The sequence below is a fragment of the Meleagris gallopavo genome, chromosome 2 (assembly GCF_905368555.1).
Source record: "Meleagris gallopavo chromosome 2, MGAL_WU_HG_1.1, whole genome shotgun sequence".
In the NCBI taxonomy this organism is placed as follows: domain Eukaryota; kingdom Metazoa; phylum Chordata; class Aves; order Galliformes; family Phasianidae; genus Meleagris; species Meleagris gallopavo.
In genome coordinates this window covers 413311-434946 of record NC_139405.1, presented here as the reverse complement: position 1 = coordinate 434946, position 21636 = coordinate 413311, and the positions used below count along the sequence as shown (strand labels likewise).

Sequence of the window (21636 nt, the reverse complement as noted above, 5' to 3'; positions counted from 1 at the left end):
ACTCTGCTCATAGAGCTCTTTAGACATCTAGTGCATATTTTTTTTTTAACCGTTTAATACATGTAAGAAGTTATAATGTACTTAAGTACCCTAATGTTTCCTAATCAAAAGTAGCATGAGAGATTCTGTATTGCTTTTTCCTACCACATTTTTTGTGACTTGAATAAATTATTTTTTGTTTATATATAACTTCTTAATATGATTTTTTTTTGTCACAGGTTTGTAGTGAATTCACTTTCTTAGTATTTGTGGGGTACTCATATATTTCAGAATTAAGGATTTGAGAAAAGTCCATTTGCAAATTGTTTTTTCATTTAATTACTTCCTTATGTATTCACATATACGTATTTGTATGGGCAAAAATCTTGGACCTGTTTGGATTCGCTTGTAAATGTGGGTAATAGCAAGTAAAAGTAATCAAATCAAATTCATTTTGAATTGGATTTTGTACTTGTTTGAGTGATAAAACATTATTTAGTTTTCGCTAATTACAGGGCAAACTGTTGCCAAGTCCTTCTGAATGGCAGTAAACAAGTATAGTAAACAGACTTACCTAAGTTAGTAGCTTTCAAACTTTGAGCCATCTGTAAGCTCTGAGAGAAGATGGGGAAGAAAAAACAAAATAGAAACATGGTGAATTTCAGTTAATCTGACTGTTGCAGATTCTTGACAGCATTATTTCCTTTTCTTCATTAGATAGCTTCACTGTGTCCAAAATAATTTCATAATATTTACGAACAAAACTCTTCCATGTAATTTTTTCCACAGACCTTTCCTTTTAAAATATTCATTTTACCTTGTGTTCAAAATACAGACTTCTACCTTGGCAGTATTTCTGATAGCATAGGTCACATGCTTGCAGTTGAATGGCTACATTGAAGGCTGTGGCTGACCCTTCCAGGGTCTGTCCAATAAATTTCCCATTTTATTGACTACCTTTCTTTGTTTGTGGCATTATTGAGGCTTGGCTGTGCAAGACGGTAGGCTGTATCTTTGGAGAAAGCTTTGTTCTGCATTTGGTGTGATACCTAATTGTCCAGAAGGTATAACTGTTGCATTCTGAACTGCATAGAGCTTTGAAATCATTTATTATCATTCTGCTGTTGTAATGTAGTCATAAGTTAAGAAGAGCTATCTTAGTCTTCAGAATAGTTCAGTCTCCTCTATTACGTGAGAGGGAGAAGGTGCTTCTGGAATCATATGATCTTTAAGGTCTTATCCAAACTAAGCTATCACAGTAGAAAGAGTTATTCAAAGTGTGAAGCTGGGGTGTCTTAGCTCTTGATGCAGAACCCAATGGGTTTATTGACTAGACCTGGTAGCCTTCAGTTTTTTGTATCTGTTACGTTGCCTGAGTGTGTTTGTGAGGAAAACATTTGAAGTAGAACTCAGCTTCCCTTTATGCTTGAAATAAGCTGCGTAATGGAGGTCCAGGAAGACAGAGATTTAATGCTCAGCTTTTTATGATCATTGTTTTATCCCGTTGGTTGCTCTAATCCACGCATTTATGAAACTTACCAAAAAACACATTTACAGAGACTTCTATGCTTTTGTTTGGAAGCAGCTTTTTTTTCAGAGCTTTAAAAAAAATAAGCGTGGATAAGAAGCATTGAGACAGGATTGATCTGACTTCGTAGCCAAGTGTCTGTACATCCTAGCAATGCTGCTGATCTACATTTCTGTTTTACAGTATTCAGAGGAGGGATTTGGATTATCTAGTAACCCTTGTGGTAACACAAATCTGTTGCTTGATACTTAATATTGGTCTGCAATGGAAGCTGTAGTTCCATTGGATTTTCAAGATACTGAAAAGCAGGTCAGGCATTTTTTATCTAATGCCGCCTTCTTCTCCTTACTCTTAAGGAAGACCCAGCACAACCTCCACAAGGAATTGTTCTTCAGAATCTGACAAAGGTCCTGTGCATAAAGATGAAGAAAGCACTGATGAGAGCCAGGGGTAAGAATGTCCTTGTGTATTTGTTATTTGGAGGATTATAATGCTGACAGAAAGTTGTCTAAAGTTCTGTTCTACTATCACAGTGAAAATGACTAGGACCATCCTGGAAAGATCTATAAGAAATTCTGAAGCTTTCTCTTGCAAAAGAAATGTTAGGGATTGTCTTGAGAACTTAGGTGCCAGGGGGTGACTTGTTTATGAATTTGTCCCTAGTGTTTGCCTGAAAATGATTGATCATTGCAGTGGTAAGAATAGGAAACAACCTGATTTTTAAAAAGGAGTAAATAAAGATTGATGCTGAATGACATTTAACTTTAAAAAACAGTTATGTTCTGTGAACATGGGTTTGTCCTATTCATGAGACAGATGGAAAACTGTAACTGAAAAATGCGAATGAGCAATTTTACTGTCCATTCAATTAGCCATGCACATCCCATTTTCCGTACTGTATGAGCACGTTTAGAGTAACATGTTTGACTCATGCGTAAGCGTAGCCATCTTTCTCTGGAGGCAGCGTAGACTGATTCTAGCTTTTACTATAATAGTCACTTTAATGTAAAATAAAGCAGCTTTAATTTCTACTGATGAAAGATATTACCATATGTTATTGTCTTTTGTGCTTCAGTAGGTTACACAATTGTATCTGTGTATTTTTTCACTAAAATGAAAAAGTGAGAACAAATAAGCTCTTTATATAATTCAAGTAGCATCCTATAACAAACTAGAGACAAAATAGGGGAACTGAGCTCAAACTTTTTTCTGCTGATTCTGAACTTTTAAATGGTTCTGTTAAATGGATCACGTGTCAGGGGACACGTTTCTGTTTTTCATCTAGTGTCTGACAGTACTTTTTATTAATAATTAATAACTGCAATTTGTATTCCATCTGTTAATAAAAGCAGCGACATCAGTATTGTAATGTGTGATCCAGATTTGGAGGTGAGGTCTTTTGAGTTTTAGCTTTCTAATTGGTCCTTATGTGTCCTTATGGTCCTAATTTGTTTTGTGCCTTACTTTCCTTTTGAGGCCAAATATGGTGATACATGTGTGTGATGAAGCAAAGAACCTCAAAGAAGATTTTGTATGTCCTCGAGATCTTTTGATTTCCGAAATGAAATACTTTGCTGAATATCTATCAGTGGATGCCCAGCGCTGGGAAGAAGTGGACATTTCAGTGCACTGTGACGTTCACATCTTTGACTGGTTGATAAGATATGTTAAAAGGAACACCAAAGATGGTGAAGCTTATGAAATCCCTGCTTTAGGTAAAATAAAATATGTAGAGCATTTGTTACAGTATCATTTATCTTCCATTAGTACAGATCATAATGTTTTTGCTACGGTTCAGTCACAGTCTCTTGTTTCTATCTAACAAGTAAAACTTTTCAGTTAGAAAAATGTTGCGGAAGCAGCTCTTAATGCTAACACTTTTGAGGAGACATCCTGGTGGCTGAAGTGGTGAAAAAAAATCTGACGTGGTGTGAGATCTGATGGTTTTAATCAAGGCTCTTCAGACCTCTTCTGAACAAAAACAGAGTGGAAGTTTTACAACAATGATGATTGTTTTCTTAGGTTTTGTTTTGTTTCCCTTTTGCTTCCCAATTGTACAGTTGCAGTTTTTTCTAAAATTTCAATGCAATTTGGTAAAGCAGTAGAAGAACTTTTCCTGTATTAATTTTGGGCATGTTTTTAATATACAAACCTTTCGTTAACATTTCTTAAAAGCTATGAACAAAACTTGAATATTGTCACAATAAATGCAGTTACAGAGAGCAAAATCTCACCTGGATATGGTGGCTAGTAATGGAAGTTAATCTTTCTGTCGAATTGCTTAGTCGCTGTATCCTTGTGAATGCACTTTTTGCAGTCTTAGTAAATTGCAGGTGTAGTTGTGTTCTGGCCACATGGATGTTAAACAAAAATTTATTTCATAAGATGGGAAACATTCTACAAATTGGAAGATGTAATAATGGGTTGATTGGTAGAAAACTCTTGACAGATAAATTCTAACTATGCCGAGGGAGGGATGTGATATTACCAAAAGAATTCAAGTAAAAAAACCAAACTTTTTTGTTTGTTGCCTTTTAGAACCAGCAAATGTCATATCAATTCTTATTTCTTCTGAGTTTTTGAAGATGGATTCATTAGTAAGTATTAAGAAAGAAGGATTCTGTACCTTAAGGATGCAAGTAAAATCCAAATACCTATGCTCTTGCTGTTGTATAAACAGATTATGAGAGATGGAGTAAGAGCATTTTGAGGTTTTTGTCACCTTTCTAATTTAAAACACCTAGTATTTGCAGAATCTCAGCGAGGACATAGAAATAACTTCTGCAAACTTTCTAAATGTGGTAGTGGAATCCCGGATTTGCCTTTTGATGGCTGATTGAAACAACATCAGAATCTGATTTACAATGAGACGCTTCTGCAACTTACAATCTGCTTCAGCTCTGTGTAGTTTGTCTGTTGGCTTGTTTGTTAATATTTTTGTCAAGATCTGTCATTAAGGTGACCTACAATTAAATACATAGCAAGACTAGCTATTTAAATTGAGATCCAGGCAATACTATATGTAATGCATACTATGGTTCTCTTATGCAAGCAAGTGAAAGTTGTTACTGAAAATGAAACATCTGTGCAGTTTTCCAGATTTCTGTAGAAATTTTTAGGAGGAAAATGCAGAAATTGATTCACTCAAGTTAATTCATAGTCTCTTTAAGGTGAATCTGAGACTTGCTTTCTGTTTTTTAAGAGTACCTGAAATAGTTGTTTAAAATACTAGATGCTATAAAAAAAAGAAAAAGAAAGAAGAACTTGAAGTAATTAGTGCACTTATTTTGAGATATCTTTGTTTAGAATTCCTTATGTTATTTTTAACATTTTTGTTTTTTCTAGGTAGAAAAATGTATTCATTATTGTCACAAAAATATGAATGCTATTGTAGCTACGCCTTGTAACATGAATTGTATCAATGCTAATCTTGTTGCACATATTGCTGATCTGTTTACTCACAATGAACTGGAAGAGCTGAAGGACAAGAGGGATAAATTTAAAAGGTAACCTTTTGCTCTGAAATACACTACTGAAGTGCCATAGTACTTTTGAATCATTTTTCCAGAATATCTATGACAGTGTAAAGTTGGAGTGATACATAAGAGTATACACTGTAGGTGTATGTGTGCGTGTGTATCTTTAATGCAGAATATGAGCACGTTACTTCAGAGTTTAATATTAAAATTCTGAGCAAAAGAAAAGAGTTTTTATAGGAGACAAGAAAAGGCTGCACTAGGAGTATGAAATGTACAAATTATTCATGAATTCTCACATGGAAGCCAGGATTGGGGTAAGGAACCCTTTGTCATATGGTGTGCTCCTAACTTCTGTAATTTGGTTTCAGCATCCTGCAATCTCTATTGTGGAAAATATAACTTAGGATGGCTGGAATCTTGAAGAGCTGTGATGGAGTATCTTTTCAGAAAGCATATGATAAGGACTCTGGCCTAGCCGTTGTCAAGAGAAGGCCAATTATTGGAGGGCAGAGTGACAGACAAGCGAAATGAAAGTAAAAACTTATTTTAATCAGTAACAACTTTCAACTTTATAGCTATCAGAACTGATCAGAACTGAAGTTAACTGTAGTTTTACAATAAAGATCTTCTGTTCAGGGTAGATGCTGGTAGCTTACATTGGCCAAAAAAAAAAAAAAAAAAAAAGAAAAGACAAGAAAACTTAATAAAGGAAAAAAGTAAGGGATCTCTTTCCTCTTATCTTCATAAAAATAAGAGATGACCAGAGCAGTTATTTAAACAGATTATTTTAACGGAAAACCACATTAAAAGCTGGATTCTGAAAGAAACATGATGACTTTTGCAAATCATCAGAATGTAAGTCTCTCTGTATAAAAGAATTTTCAGTTTTTTTTTCTAATGAGTAATTTGTGTTGCTGTCACTAATAGTAAACTTTTCTGCAAGAAGATTGAGAAATTGTTTGATCCAGAGAACATAAATCCAGATTCTCGAGGAAATGCAGCTACCTTATACAGGTGTGGTCTTATTTTTGTTATTATTTCAATTGCAAGAAAAGTCCCTGCAATTTGAAGTCCTGCTCTTACGCCAATATTTTATCCTATTTTTAAATACAGATGTTGTTTATGTAAGAAGCTGTTAACTAAAGAAACTGAAAGAAGAATTCCATGTGTACCAGGAAAAATCAACATAGATCAACATGGGAATATTGTCTATGTTCATATAAGGTAGTGGAAAAAAATGAATATGAATATATATATATGTGTGTTATTTTGAGTGATTATACAAAATTATCAAAAATACTTGATGTTTAGGATCAGATATTTGTGTTACAAAAGAAAGTCAAAGTTGCATATAGAACAGTATGAATCATCTTAACTTTCTGTATTACCTGAAGAAAAAAGAAGAAGGTGGGGATGGGGAAGATAATGATGATGTACTTCTGAAATTCAGTCATCAGTGCTGCAGTATGGAAAAACTACAGCCAGGATTATTGGGAAGGCTTTTTGGTCGTACTTCTTTATATAAGAAATACACAGCTAATGGTTTCATCAAACTGTTTCTAAAATATATATGTTGCCAATTGACAAATTCAAATTAAAAGCTGCATTTCTATGAGACTAATTATGGAATGCTGGATAGAATCATTAAGGTTGGAAAAGATCTCTAAGATCATCTAGTCCAGCCTGTGAAAGCAAAGAAATGCTGAAGATTATATTCTAGATTGGCTTTCTACTGTCCAATCGAAAATTCAGCCTGCAAAAAGGCTACCATAAATAAATGTAGCCAATTGTTTTCCTGTTGAAATAGTATTTATCAAAGGAGCTTACAGGACCTGTTCTGTAAGTGTGTCTTGATCATTTGGCACAATTATTTAATTTAACTCCATCTGTTTGAGCCTTCAGCTAGAGTCTCTTAATGAAGATCAATGCATAATGAGCTAGATTTTTCCTTCCCTCCATCTCCATATACGCTGTTTAAGTAAAATAGTAGGAAATTAGTAACAGGAGATCTTTCTTAACCTATCTGTTTCTGAACAACCATAATGTTTCAGTGTCAGCTCTCTAGATAACATATTCATTTAGTTTTATCTCCCATAAGTAATTTCAAAGTGTGGATCAAGTTCTACCTAACTGTCTAAATAGTACCAAATTTGTGACCTTTATGCCCTGACACATATTAGGATCTTTGGTAATTAGACTGTTAAAATTGTATTACTTTGCTTAAGTTGATACTATGTAGTTGCCGTGCAATTCCTAGCATACAGGTACAGTACAGATTTTAAAAGTTATTCAGAGGATTATTTAGATTCTAATTATTTGCCTTGTGGTACTTGCAACTTATTTTCTATTAGAAATTCATCTACTGACCCTTAGATGAAGTAAAGCTCACTACTGATGAATTCAAACATAAGATATAATGCAATCCCATCTTCAAGGTTTTAAAAATGGGTCCTCTAATGGTACCTAGAGATAACATCCAGTTGGAAGTACTGCTTGCTTAGTCTTGGTTAGATGTGTGTATATATAACAAAAAATGGTTCTGGCCAGGACTTAAGACTGTGAGAAAACAATATCTGATCTTTCTGAAAACAACATGCCAATGCTGATTGTTTTTTCTTTTTAAATTATAAATTATATTTGTCATTGTGTTACTGGGAAGGACCAAAGTCTATAGTACGCACTATTTTTTAAGTCCAGAAGTCTCAGATGCAAACTTTTCAAACTTTAATTCTTAACTGATTCCTCTCACATCGTGTATGCAAGAGTATACTGTGTCTTAAAATAGAATGGTATACTACACTTCTGGTATACAACATTATTTAAAGGCAGAAAACTGCAATATCCTTGGGCTTGTTCTCACGTGCATGTTTTGACTTATTCTCCTCTCTATATTGAGTTTCTTCTGTTTTATGGTTTTCTTGATTTCTAAAAGGCTCAATATTTCTCTTAACATACAGATTTGCTGTATGTGGCACTTGAGATGAAACAAGCTGTAATTCCTTGTTATTAGTAAGCTTAGGAGGTTGTGAAAGAACATAGGCATTTTTGTCATGGTCTGAATGTAACAATTGTCCCACAATGTATCCTTCCTGTTCCAAACTCTTATGTAGGATTTTCACTAGTGGACATTTTGTTCTGCACCTTTTCTGCCTCACTTTCCTGATGGCTGAATCAAAAGTTTTATTATCTGCATGCAACCTGATATTGTACTTTTTCAGAGATAAAACCTGGGAAGTCCATGAATACTTAATTGGCCTTCATGAAGAACTAAAATCTTGGCAGGATGTTTATTGGCGTCTCTGGGGGACTGTCAATTGGTTGACCTGCTCAAGATGTAACCAAGTGAGTACCTTTCCATTTTCACTTGTTTGTTGGTAACTTGTTTGTTGCAGGTGAGCTTTGAGGCTGCATCAGAGATCAAAACAATTATTGCTTCTTTCTTTTTGACTAATTTTGTCACCAGATAGCGTTCAGTGATTTTTATTTTATTGGTGGGAGATGTGATTATTTACATTATGGGAATTACAGATCCTGATTCATTACTTTTGAATACTACCTTTTTCCCATTGCTTGCTCTTTCCTTTTTGTTCTAGCCACTAAAGGCAAAATGACACTAAATTAGAATGTGTATTCTCTGATTTCTTGGGTTTTAGTGAGTGACACATTCTATGGTTATAGAGTTTTTGCATTTCTGGGTGTATGATAATAAAGTTTGCACTACAAAGAATGTATGTCCAAACTGATTTCTGAGGTAATCTCACCTCTCATTATGTCTCTTCTTACTCTTGTGCAGTCTTTCCTGTGTACTGAATTCTCCCATTGCCAGTACCACCCGCAGTCAGTTCTTTATCCAGGTGTAGCAAGTGCTCTGGGGTCAACTGGGACAGGAGTATATCCATGTTGCAACCAAAAAGTACTTCGATTTGATCCTACTACCCTCCCAAAGGTACTTCAGTAATGGCTTGCTTTTTAAAGAACATAAGAGAGTAATGTCTGAAAGACATTTTTATTTTCCAGGGTAATAACAGCATGTGTAATGCAAGTCGTCAGTGCAAGCAAGGGGTACCATCTATTCTGTCTTCATACACTTTGACCATGTTTAATGCTTTAATGCTAAAATTGGTAGTGAAACTGTCCTCTAAATATTGTTAGCCTTATCTAAACAGTACTATGCTTCTCAGAATCTCTTCTATTATTTTCTCTTAACGTCAGCAAGAACAGAATTGGTATCACCTGTAGAATCAAAAGGTCATCTGTGTGGTTTACACCATGAGAAAACTTCTGAATTTTCAGATAGGATGTTTCTAGAAAGCAGTTTTTGTTATTGTAATTCCCTAATAAGTTCTTCCCATTTACTCAGTTTTATGTTGTATGTGTATTGCAGGGCTGTAAGGTGAGAGATCACATGACTAGTTTACCTTCCAGAAATGAAGATGGGGATTCTTTGCCATCTCAGACCGCTAAAATACTGAATGATCTGCTCCATCACAGGGATGTTATTGTTGTTCCTTTTACTAAGGATGAGAATAGGTAAGTGTTGTATTGTTACTGAAATCACTTAGTCTTGAAAGCTTAACATGTTCATGTTACACTTGAGTAAGTTTCTCTCTTTTTAAATGAGTGACATGGTGCTTGGTAAAGGTGACTTAATTTGGAAAAGAAAGAACAAATACTGTTTCTTTTTACATTCAATCTCCTTAACCATCCATTCCTTTACTTATTTGTATTTTAATGGGTTGTTATCAAAATGTTATGTGGCTTACTTGGAGGTTTTTTTTCTTTTGATGCATAATGAGTAAAAACAGATTGATTCCAAATTGTTAAATGGAAAAATAAACATTATTTTTGTCCCACATCTTTCCCTAAGTGACTCTGGTATTGGGCTCTGTGATGAAAAAGGCATTGAATGTGATGTGCTCGTAGAACCAAATACACCGTGGGGCCCCAAAAGTGGAGAAATCAATGCTGTGAGTGACTGCTGATATTATTTCCCCTTCTTACTGATAATGAAGAATCCTACAAGAGTACTTTGAAGGGTTCATTAGACAACTTTAATAAATAAAACACGTTGCAAGAGGAAGAGGAAGAGATGCACTGCAGAATGGCACTGGCTAGTGGAGGTATAAAATGCCTATTTGGCAAAAAGGCAAAACTTTTACCTGCTCTACCAGAAATATTTCTGTAAAGCAGAAGAATTATCCTATGTATGCGTTTATAATCTGACGGTATTTAAAGAACCAGTCACATTCCTCAATACATGATAGACATTATTTAAATATTTGCCACCTCTGTTTATCTGCGGATGTATCTGAGTATGTCCACGTGGCTTTTATAAACTCATAAACTAAAGTAATCTGTTGAGATTTTCTTGTTTGTTTGTTTCAAAAATGTGAATGATGTTACCTTCCAGAAATATAACTTCTGGAATATGTTGTCATGCTGATGTCAGATCAATAGAGATGTTTTCTAAGCCAAGTTTAAGTAGATTGTATATCTCTTGAGTTGAAGAGGCCTTTCATGCCAAGATAAGTTTTTGAAGATCTGCACTCATTGTGGAACTTCTGGTAACACAGCAGTCCTTATTGTAGCGTGATGCTGAGTGTGAAAACTTTAGATGGTGTCAGTAACTTTCCAGCAACAAATGCAGGAGGCTATTAAATCTTAACTGTCATGACTGTCCTTTCAGCTCTAGACTGTTTTTTTTGTTTTGTTACAATGACCTGTAAATATTTTTAATGCAAAGTTAGCAAATGGAAGTGTGACTCTAAATTGACTGCATTTAATTGATTAGTTGTTCACAACCTGTTTGCCCAATTTATTGTTCCATGAAAATCAAAAGTGAAAATAAGTAAAGTAAAAAATGTGAGTAGGTCTTCTAGGAGTTACCAGTGTATATTGCTGTATGTTAGCATACCGCTCCTGTTTTTGAGATTCCACTTTTTTTTTTTTTCTAATAACTGCTGTTAATTTTTGTGTCTCTCCGTTTCTCCCTCTTATTCACTAGTTTCTTTCTCTGAAGAACTGGACTTTACAACTGGTTAGTAAAACGTTTTGTTCACATTTGCTCTAGTTAACTTTTTTTTTTTTTGTCTTCTAAGTAATTTAGGCAGAAGTTCATTTTCTTTTGCATTGCGGAGTTTGTATTGTAGCAAAATTTTTTTACAGGGAACTATGAAATGTGTGTGAAGTACTAACTTGGCCTGAATAGAAATAAAAATTTCCTTTGAAATACTTTTACAAATGACAACAAACAACAGACCAGTTATGTGCACGTGTTCCTAATAATTCATTAGGTTGACAGAAATGTAGATCTTAAAAAAAAATTTTTGAGTGCCTGTCTCTCTCATGGCTTGTTAGAGATGCTTCATGTCTTCTTTATGATGCTGCTTTATTACAAAAAATCTTCTATCAGAGTTGAATGACTAGCCAAATATAGGAGCTGTGTAGTTGTTCTTCCAGCCGTATAGCACTGGTCATAGTCATTGTGTCTATTTTGATATGTAAATGCTTGAGAATAGCAGTTTACTTCTGTTACTTCTGATGATTTGTTCTGCAGTCTCATGTTCTTAGTGTCCTACAATAACCTTTTTGAATTTGCAGATCGTGTCAGCCCTTCTTGTTTCTCATGCATTACTAGGCAATCGTGATTACTTAAAAATGTGTGTTTATTTCCAAACAATGTGAACATCACATTCCTTAATATATTTCTTATACTGAACTGATACTACTACCGCTTGCCATTGTGGTCCCATCTCTTGCAATATTGGAGTCAGTGGTTTATTATGATGTGCAGAGATGTTTTAAAAAATAGTAAATAAATAGATGTGTGCTATGTGTTACTTAACTACTGCTGAGACAGCAGTATCACACAGTCAGCAAGATAGAACAAATCTTGGGAGAGCCCTCCTTCATTAAACCCTCTAGTTTGTTCTATGATTACGTGACTAGCTCAAATTTTTGCTATTGAAACTTGAACTTTCTTATTTTTCTTAATATGCTAATTAATATTTCCAGCAATATAATGAATGCTAAATGTGGATTCAAACAATAATACAGGCTGGAAGGGATCTCTGGTAGTCATCTCAGATATTTCTTCCCATTCTTAAAGTTAAATTTAATTTCAAAGCTTAACACTTTATTTGTATCCAGACAAATCTTTGGTTTCTCTGAAGATGGAGAGACCATAGCCTCTCTGGGCAACCTGCTATGTTTTATTGTCTGAAGAAATATAAATACAAGTATTTGCCAAAACACAAAGATTTGAAATTACTTTCTTAACATTTGAGAACAGTTAAGAAAGTTAGGTTTTCATACTTAACTTCTCACACACATTAGTGAGTTACCTCACTAAGATGTGAAGCAAGATTTGAAGGCAACTCATTTGGGACAGATTTAGTGAATTACTAAGTAGGAATCAAGCCTCACATAACAGGTGGCATTCTGCTTCTGTCAATTAGAAACAGCAGTCATTGTTATCTGAAGAAGAGGAGTATACCACTGGTTCTGAAGTCACTGAGGATGAAGTGGGGGATGAAGAAGAAGTATGCAGGAAACCAGGTACAACAACACAAAGGTATTGTAGTTGTCATCCATAGAATTTAAAGATAAAGACTCAAGGTAGTAGATTTCTTCTGTAAGAAAGCTTTAGATGTTAGGAAATACTTCTTTAATTTCAATTTTATTTCCACTGTTTTCTTTGTGTAGCTACAAATTATTGCCCAATTGCTTAGGGTCATGAAAAAACACTGGCAAACAAGGAAAGTGGCAACTGTTCCCATCCAGGATGTCCTCAAAGTTGATTCAGGGCTTATTTTGTAGGACAGGTTATCAAATGACTTGAAATTTTTTTCCTGTGTAAATTTTGGAAGAAAAAAATGTAGTGACTGCATGATTGATAGATGTGGCTAAAATTTTGTCTGCATTGAAAATTAGCTGTATATTCTAAAACTGTTTTTATGTGTTTCTTTTCTTGTTATGAAAGCAAAAGACCATCTCTCCTCTCCATATAGTAACATTTGAACTCGAGCACTTTGTTTTTTGATATTTTGGAGGGATTGTTTTTGTCTTAATGCAAATTTAATTTTCTTTAAGTGCCAACTTTTTTGCAGCTTGACTTTAAACTTACTTGATCTGATATCCTTCAGATTGTTGATGCAAGCAATGTGGTCAGAGATGCAGGTTGTATGTGCACTTGATTTTAAATTTACAGTCTAAAATTGAAAGTGTGGTTGTGTCATCATCTTATATTTTAAATATGTATTAGAGTTAATGTATGCTTCTAATGGGAAAGAGTAACCCATGTGTATTAACCTGCCTGCAATACTAACAAATTAAAAACAAATTGTTCATTTATTTTCACTGTAAAGGAATAGGGGAGGAAAATCCTTTTATAGCTATGTAGTTGTAAAATTCAGAGCATCTATGATTATGTCAGTGAGTAGGTATTTCTTCAATTTGCAGGGAGAAAGGAGAAACTAAAGAAGTTCTATAAACACCCAAAGAAAGGGGCTTCTTCACCTAGTATTCAGAAAAAGGAGAAGCCTTCTGACAAGGTAAAATCAGAGCTGTGAACACAGCCTGTGCTAATGATGATAATTTTTTTTTTTATGTTTTAAGATCATGTTTTACTTAATATATTTTTATTTATTTTATAGCCAGGTTCCCGAGATGCATCTCCATTCACGTAAGTAATTTTCAAAGTCCTTGATAATATATTGTAGTATATCCTTTCTTGGAAATGGTTACTGATAACATTGCATGTATCTTTCTTTTTTAATCAGTGTAAGTGTGCAGCAGAACAAATGGGATGCCTCCAGGTCACTAAGATTCAACCAAGATGCTCAAAGAGAAGATGGTCTGTTTGTGCATGAGTCTAGCTGTAATGTCAATGCTATACAAAGAAAATCATTATTTCACATTTAAAATGGCTATTTTTTTCAAAATACAGCAATTTAGCTTAAGATTGAGTTTTATCTCAGATAAAATGAAGTTTTTTTTAAATGCTCATCTGTAGGAAAACAGATTTCAGCTACTTGTTAGTAATCAGCTTTATCCAAGCCATACAGCAATCTCAGGTTCTTAAAAAAATAATAATAAATAAATAATATATTTGTATAGATAGATATATATGCAGCTGGGAACTCCTGAAAATATTAGTTCAGAATTTTATTGGCATTTATTAGCAATCTCATCTATTCTACAGGAATAAAAAAATCTGTGTCAGGAAAATGGAAAGAGAACCTCTCATAAACTACATTATAGTTTTGCATAAAGGCTGAAGTATAAATGGGCATTTTTGGACCCTCAGACTATGAAAATACTTGGAAGGAATTCCGAGTTTACAGAAAAAAAGATTCCATTCAAATTGTGTTAGCATCATTTACATTCTGTATTTAGAAAGTCTGCACATAACCTACAGAGATTCTAATTGTGTCCTCTGATGACTATACAAGTAAGCAAAGATTTTTTTCTTGCATCCTTGTGTTATTTATTGCCTGAACGTATAAAAAGTGATACATGTATTTACTTTTCTCTTCTTCCTTGTCTTCAGAATTCTAATATTCAGAATTATATTAATTTATACAACTTTTTATATCTTTGCGATTTCTATGTATTTTTGCTGTTTTGAAAGTCTTTTCCTCAAAACTGTTTCCATATATTTTTTTTTATCTCAGAGTAATTCCTCCGACTGATTCTGCTCTCTGCCCAGAATGCTGCTGAAACTAGATTATTCATCAGAATATAGAGTATTGTTGTTCAAGACTTCTAAATGAGCTGAGAAACAAAAAATTACTTCTTGCAAATAGGATCTAACTAAAGTGTGTTTTGTGTATCGTTCTCTTTGTACTCAGTAGTATGAAAAACCTCTGTTCTAAAATAATATTTTTTTCTGGCAGACCAGAGGAGAATGTCTGAGATTACAGGACACTTGATAAAAATCAGACTGGGAGACTTTGGTCGAATCAAGTCAAGAGACAGCAAAGAAGTAAGACTTGTCATAACGTAGTGATTATTGAATGGAAGCAGGCCTTTGTAACAAATGTGTAACACAAACGAAAACACCACTCTTTCAATTACTTACAAAGAATTTAGTTTAATCTTCATTTTCTTCTGAGTGCGATTTTTTTTTTTTTTTTTTTTTTTTTTTTTTGGTAAAGGAGTTAAATAACAATTATTGAAGTTCACTACCTTTAAAAATTAAACATGGAAAATAGGATGGTTTAAAAATGTTTCAGTACTGGGTTGAGATAATGAAAGAAAGTATGCTATAGATTCTTCTGAATAGTAATTATTTTTATGAAAATACACCAATTAGATTGGAATAATGTCACAACTTGCATTTGTTTGTGGGTTTTTTTTCGCATTTCAGTATGCAGGAGGTATTTATTCAAGACTTGAAGCTCAGATAAAGGCCTTAGCACAGGTCAATGCACGACAAATGAACACTGAGAAGAACGCCAGGTAAGACAAAATGAAAAAGCAGGATATGAATTTCTGGGAGGACTGGGGGTGGAAACTGTTTTAATTTAGGTGTGCTTCATTTCATACATTATCTTGCATCAATATGTCTTCTAGCAGGCTAAATATATTTGATGTGAAAGCTTCCTTTGTAAAATCATGTCGCCAGCAGGTGAGTCTCTAGATGCTGACAAACTTTTAAGAATACACTGGGTGCTTCAAATACCTTACGGATGTTCAAAAAATGCCTGTGACTACTACTGCAGAATTAATGATTTCATAAGAAGTTATTTGACATAACAATTCTTTGAATTGTTGTATTCATTGCATACCTTTGTATGAATATACAGCTTATGGCTGCAGGTACATTGACAAAAATGCAGCTTTCTCAATACAGTTGTGAGATTTGCTTTCTTTTTTTCTCAGATTACACTTTAGCATAAAAGTAGTTTCTAACAAGTACTAAAGCAGAGAGCTGACTTTGTAATAAGTATAACATTCTAGATATGATAACCTGCATATGTTTTTTCTGTGCTCTTAATCCAGGTCAAAATCCCGTTTTGGTCAAGGTCGTCCAACATAAAGACTCATGAAAAAATTGTAGCCAGAACATATTACTACTTCCTGAAATTGTATGGCACTCTTGATATATGGAGAATACGCATCTCCAGAAGCCTTGACTTGATAAGCAGTCACTTATTTCTTTAAGCCTTGTACGTTATTGTGTATGATAAATGAACGTAAATCCAATAAGGTCTGTACTTATTTTAATTGTAAATATACTGTTTCTTAAATATAAATTTAGTTGCTTTTCAGACTGTTGTTTTGAGAGAGAAAATATTTTATAAACCTGCAAAGTTAACTTATTCAACTAACTTTTTATGGAGGAAGACATAAATATGCCTTCCAATATGAAAGAAATACTGGAAATGAAAAAGCAAGACTACTGAATTCTGAATACATTCAGTAATGTTAACATAAGTCAGGTGGAATATATGTATATGTTATGTTGTATTTGATAGGACATTTTAGGCCTGTCCTCTAGGGATTTGCATTTGAAGTCAGTGACAGTACAATAGCTGTGAATTAGACCAGTTAATGCGGAGTTTTAATGCAGTTCTGAGGCTTCCTTCCATACATCTACACAACTCACATTCATGTGAAGGTGGCTAACAGATGGAAACTAGACCTTCAGAGATTATTTAAATGCCTCATTGATTCAGACCTTGCATGTGAAACACTTTATTTACTTGTATGTGAAGTTCACGCTTACTCCATACCATATCTATTTCCTCTTGCACAATACCATGTTTGGTTCCCTTCTAGTGCCCAGACACAGCAGTTCCATCTTTCAATGCTGTACCACTAAATTGCTCGGAGGATATGCTATTAATTAGGCATCTTTCAGTTGAAAGGAATCATTATGAAGAGTTGTCCATATAGATGTTTTGGGTCTAATTTTTTTTTTTCTGAAACCTGCCTTAATAGTACTGTTTAGAAGTCACTTTCAAGTTTTGTAATTGGAACAATAGAATACAAGTCTATGTGTATGTAAAATCCAGGGCTACCAAAATAAACTAATTTGCCTAGAAAATAGTTCACATATTAGCAAAGGGAATGGCAATAACAGTAGCTGAATTCCAGTAAACCTATTCTGACCTTTTTGAGACAGGTAGTAAGAGCACTCAGGGACAGTTTGTTCTGGACCACAGCTGCAAAGTATGAGTTTGGAGGTAAGTCTGCAAGATAGTGGAGGTGGGGGCACGGAGTTCAGGCTGGGACAAGGAGAGGGAGAACATGACTGTAATGCATTCTTCTCTCCACTCAGGCCTTTTTGTGTGTTTCATGAGTTTTCAATGGTCATTAGACTTTTCAATGCTTGAAAATACTGTTTTCAAGGTGGAAGATTTTTATTAAAATTTAAAATGAATAAATGCTGCTTATTTCTGTATTTTGTCCAATGCAAATTCAGAGCACAAAAAAACTAACAAGCAAAGCTGTGGATTTCACTGGCTTTGATTTTTGGGCAGGAACAGTATCCTTTGCAGGATTAAATCTGTATTAAATAAATAAGGCTTTGTTAATGTGCTGTGTATGTTTGCAAGTAGTAAAGCAGCTTTAAACACTTACAGTAAACACTGGAAGACTGAATGTTGTTTTCTTAAGGAGAAATCTGCAGAGGAAAAAAAAAAAAAGTAATAGAATAAGTGTTTTGCTACAATTCTGTGACTTCTGAGAATTGTTCAAATGGTAAACTTCGCTATGAAAGTTGCCAGCTTGTGTATGTGTAGATGTATGCTTATTTTTCTTAGAACAACTAACCAAAATGGAGGGAAGATGCTGCTGGTTTGTTTTGTTGTATAGGGAAAATGCTGGTTTTATGTGCCAATGTTATATTTTTTAAAAGTATATAAGCATATTGAGCATATAACAATAACATGCATTGTGTGCAGCCCTTTTTCCCCTCTTGCCAACCATGTTTTGTTTTTTTTTTTTTTTAATTTTGTATTAATTTTGAAATTGTCTTGGTTTAATGGAAATAAAAGTAATTCATTTAAGAGATGTGTGGGTATTCTATGGATACTTGTAAGACGTGCATAACTATTATGAGTTTGGTCATGCTTGTGTCTTTGTGATTTAGTTGCAGCATCATGATATGGATGTTTTATTTGTCAAGAAAAGGATATAGTTGAAGGCTGAGCTATCCCAAATATACAAGAACCTGAAAATACTTATCTGCATTTAGTTTTGAAGTTGGTTCCTGAGCAACCTGCCCTGCAGATTGCTTAAGTGAGCAAAATGTCAGACTGAGCTATGCTTAAAAACATCCTTAATTTTGCATCCCACTGCTGCAGTACTGATAATACTATTTAAATAGTCTGACAGATCTATGAATAGGATTATTTTCCATTATTTGTTTGTAGAAATTATGATATGTAGGTCCATTTTATGTGCAGTTGGTATATAGGGAAGACTACAGCATGTCACATACATGTGTTTAAATTTGCTTGCTGTTCTGTGGAGCTGTGCCTGTTTGCTTAATGTCTCAAAATGTTGGAGAAAGAGACAGAATATTAATTTTAACCACAGCGATGGCTTCAAAACAAAAAAAATACAAGAAGAGAAACATGAATGTACAGTTACCCCAGTAAGCAATCATAAACCTGAATAGCATGAGCATGTTTCACATGATAAAGTTGAAACATGAATATTTGATTAATTGCTTGAATCTTTATTAGTATTACCTATGAGTATAAAATTACAAGAGGTTCTTACACAGACACATCCTTTTCCAGTGTAGACAAGCACAGTTTCAGGGGTCTCATCAGGATACACTTAAAAATGGCAGGTGTCATAGAATCATAGAGTGGCCTGGGTTGAAAAGGAGCACAATGCTCATCCAGTTCCAACCCCCTGCTGTGTGCAGGTCGCCAGCCATCAGACCAGGCTGCCCAGAGGCACATCCAGCCTGGCCCTGAATGCCTCCAGGGATGGGGCATCCACAGCCTCCTTGGGCAACCTGTTCCAGTGCCTCACCACCCTCTGGGTGAAAAACTTCCTCTTACTGTCTAACCTAAACCTCCTCTGTCTCAGTTTAAAACCATTCTCTCTTGTCCTATCACCATCCACCCCCATACACAGATGTACACCCTCATGTTTATAAGCTTTGTCAAGACAAATGTCTTGAGCTTTGATAGTATAACTCTCACAAATAAATCCTTGTTTTTCCTGTACAGCACATGCACTAACATCAACAGTTTGCCATTCATTTCCATTTTGCTGAGACCATACTCTATGTTCTAATGGAGAGTGTAGCCCCACTGTGAATAAATCCCAACACAGTGATTGAGTATATGGTATATACTGAAGCATTGCATGTCATTAGGACAAAGGCTGCAGCATGGTTTTTAACAGGATCATAAGTAAAATACCATAGATACCACCAGAATTGAAATACTCCTTCAAATTTATTTGCATTATCCCAAGTCACCTTTTGAATTTCAGTGGGCGAAGTACCTCCTTCACCTTCTCTTACAATTGCTGCTACTGTAGATTGCATCCATATTGATACAGCTTAGAGCTAGAAAAACATTTTCTTGGATTATGGCAAGTGAATCTACAATTAATTGTTGGTCTTTCATATGAGTCCTCTCCCTTTGAGGTAATACATTAGATAAGAGCCTCTAGTTGGTTCCCAGTGCTGATAGGGAGTACTGTAATACATACAAGTCACTTGTTGCTGTGCTTAATTTATTTATGAGCATTTCAGCATCTGTTCTACTTACTACTCCTAGTCCTGCCCCTGTTATGCCAGTCACACACTCATTTAGTCAGGGAAAGTGCTCACTTGTGTAGCCACATTTGCCATGCTGCATAGGATGTGTTTAGAAATGGTGAGGTGAGCAGGTTGGTTTGATTGCTAAAACACTAGTTTTCATCAACAACTTTACCCTTTTAAGAGACCGTGATGGATTAAACAACATCTATTGTTGACCTGTATTTCTGCTTGCATATGTTTCAATCTCATAACGCTGTGATTTATGAAAAGGGCCAATATAATTAGCCTGCCACATCTCCCATATGTGCTTTCCTTCCCTTAAGTGGAGAGGGGCTTCCTGTAAGGAATGTTTGTCTGAGCAGGTGTAGCATAGTTCACTAGCAGAAATGCAAGTATGACATTTCTCCCTATAATGGACCAGCTTTGGCCCTCCCAATGCAGACTGTGAGCACTGGTATGCCCACTTTCCACAAGTCTCTCCTAGTTGTCACCATCCGGTTTTCTCTGTCTCGAGGGGGAAATCCTGGCTAATTTGTCTGTCATATTGTTTCAGCGACTCACTGAAGTCCTGTCATCTGGGTGGGATGTGACTCACACACAGAAAATAGACCACGTTTGGCAATAGCAAGAATCTCTTGCCATTTATCCTTCTGCCGTATTAGGGCACAGTTAACCTTCCAATTGTTTTGCTCCCAGAAGGGGAAGTACTCTGTGCAAACTTGAGGACAGCATACCAACCAGTATACATTTGCACATGTTTGGTGGACTCTGATTCATGCTGGAAAACACTCCCTCTCCTGAGCACTCCCCTATCCCTTAGTGACGTTTATGAAATTGATCCTTATCTATAGGAACATAGCATGATATTTTCATACTTTTCCTTTGTGTTGGGCAGATGTGTCTGTGAACCAGACATTAGTAGTAATCATCTTTGTCATCTCCGTGCTTATACTCAGTTTTTATCAGAAGGCAGGGAGGGGTCCCTGAGTTTTCTAACTTATCTGTTTGGGTTCTCACATAATCCAGGCTTTCTTTTGGATACAAGCCACTCCCTGGGGAATGCCATCTCATTTATCAACTGTTCTCTAAGGGCTCACTGGAAGAGGATGCTGAATGTTTTTCTTCCTCTAACTGCCCCCTAAGATTTTCTGCCTACAAACTTCTGTCATTCTTGAAGGTTTTTAACCAACTTTTCCAGCTATTGAATAATTTGAGTTTGTTGGTCACAGAATTGTACGGCAGCAGTAAGGGCAGCTCCTGGAATGATTGATTTTTCCATTTCCCTTCATCATATGGGCATCTTTGTGGAGGGAATTTATATGATCTGAGACTTCCTCTAAGTTGGACCAAATATTCTGTGCACATTCCATCCCCATAGGGGAAAGACTGACACCATGTTTTTCTGAGAGGCCAAGGAGAATATTCTTGTTCTCATTCTTCTTCTCATCAGGGACTGTCATGATGTCTCTCTTTGACTGACCTTATAGCCCTGATCTCAGCAAAGAGTAACTGAGCTGAAAAAAGCATATTACATGTCAACTTTGGACAAGGACCATCTCAGCTAAGAAGCTGTTGAAAAGGTTGGATAGCAGCGCCTGAGCTGTAGTTAGAGTTCTATGCCTGCGTGTAGGTGACCTTCAATTATCTTTTTTCTTTTTTTTGCACTGGGTTTATGTACAATAATGGCCTGCCTCCTTTAGCTTATAGGCTGTCTATGAAGATAATGAGGGAGATCTTTCTGGAATTTAACCCTTTATGGTCTAGTATGATTTATCATTGACCTTTCTATCAGAGGTACTAAAAAATACTGAAGCTGCTCCACCTTTGCTGTCACTTGGAATATCTAACAGTAGATCTTCATTAATGGGTTAAGATTCCAGCACTGAAATATTTCTGGTGGTCAGGAAGATTTG

General features: G+C 35.2%; 1 protein-coding gene and 1 pseudogene across 9 annotated transcripts in view; one reads left to right on the top strand and one right to left on the bottom strand.

Moving 5' to 3' along the window:
- Window positions 1-18004, top strand: part of SANBR (SANT and BTB domain regulator of CSR) — a 29531-nt gene extending 11527 nt beyond the window's left edge. For 7 of the 9 annotated variants that reach the window (XM_085218469.1, XM_085218467.1, XM_085218472.1 and 4 more), the window contains 18 exons: window positions 1864-1957; window positions 2984-3222; window positions 4046-4104; window positions 4853-5013; window positions 5914-6000; window positions 6100-6210; window positions 8205-8328; window positions 8780-8932; window positions 9371-9516; window positions 9854-9953; window positions 10991-11023; window positions 12444-12543; window positions 13447-13538; window positions 13641-13669; window positions 13767-13864; window positions 14883-14971; window positions 15356-15447; window positions 15991-18004. In XM_085218469.1, coding sequence (XP_085074595.1) covers window positions 1864-1957; window positions 2984-3222; window positions 4046-4104; window positions 4853-5013; window positions 5914-6000; window positions 6100-6210; window positions 8205-8328; window positions 8780-8932; window positions 9371-9516; window positions 9854-9953; window positions 10991-11023; window positions 12444-12543; window positions 13447-13538; window positions 13641-13669; window positions 13767-13864; window positions 14883-14971; window positions 15356-15447; window positions 15991-16027 — 1844 coding nt within the window. In that variant the 3' untranslated portion in view covers window positions 16028-18004. Of the gene's footprint in view, window positions 1-1863; window positions 1958-2983; window positions 3223-4045; window positions 4105-4852; window positions 5014-5913; window positions 6001-6099; window positions 6211-8204; window positions 8329-8779; window positions 8933-9370; window positions 9517-9853; window positions 9954-10990; window positions 11024-12443; window positions 12560-13446; window positions 13539-13640; window positions 13670-13766; window positions 13865-14882; window positions 14972-15355; window positions 15448-15990 lie in introns of those variants that run through there. The other 2 variants (XM_019613467.3, XR_014881724.1) reach the window with 2 other exon arrangements.
- A 580-nt stretch (window positions 18005-18584) lies between these two features.
- LOC146544835 (uncharacterized) lies at window positions 18585-20018 on the bottom strand (annotated as a pseudogene).
- Window positions 20019-21636: the final 1618 nt, after the last annotated feature.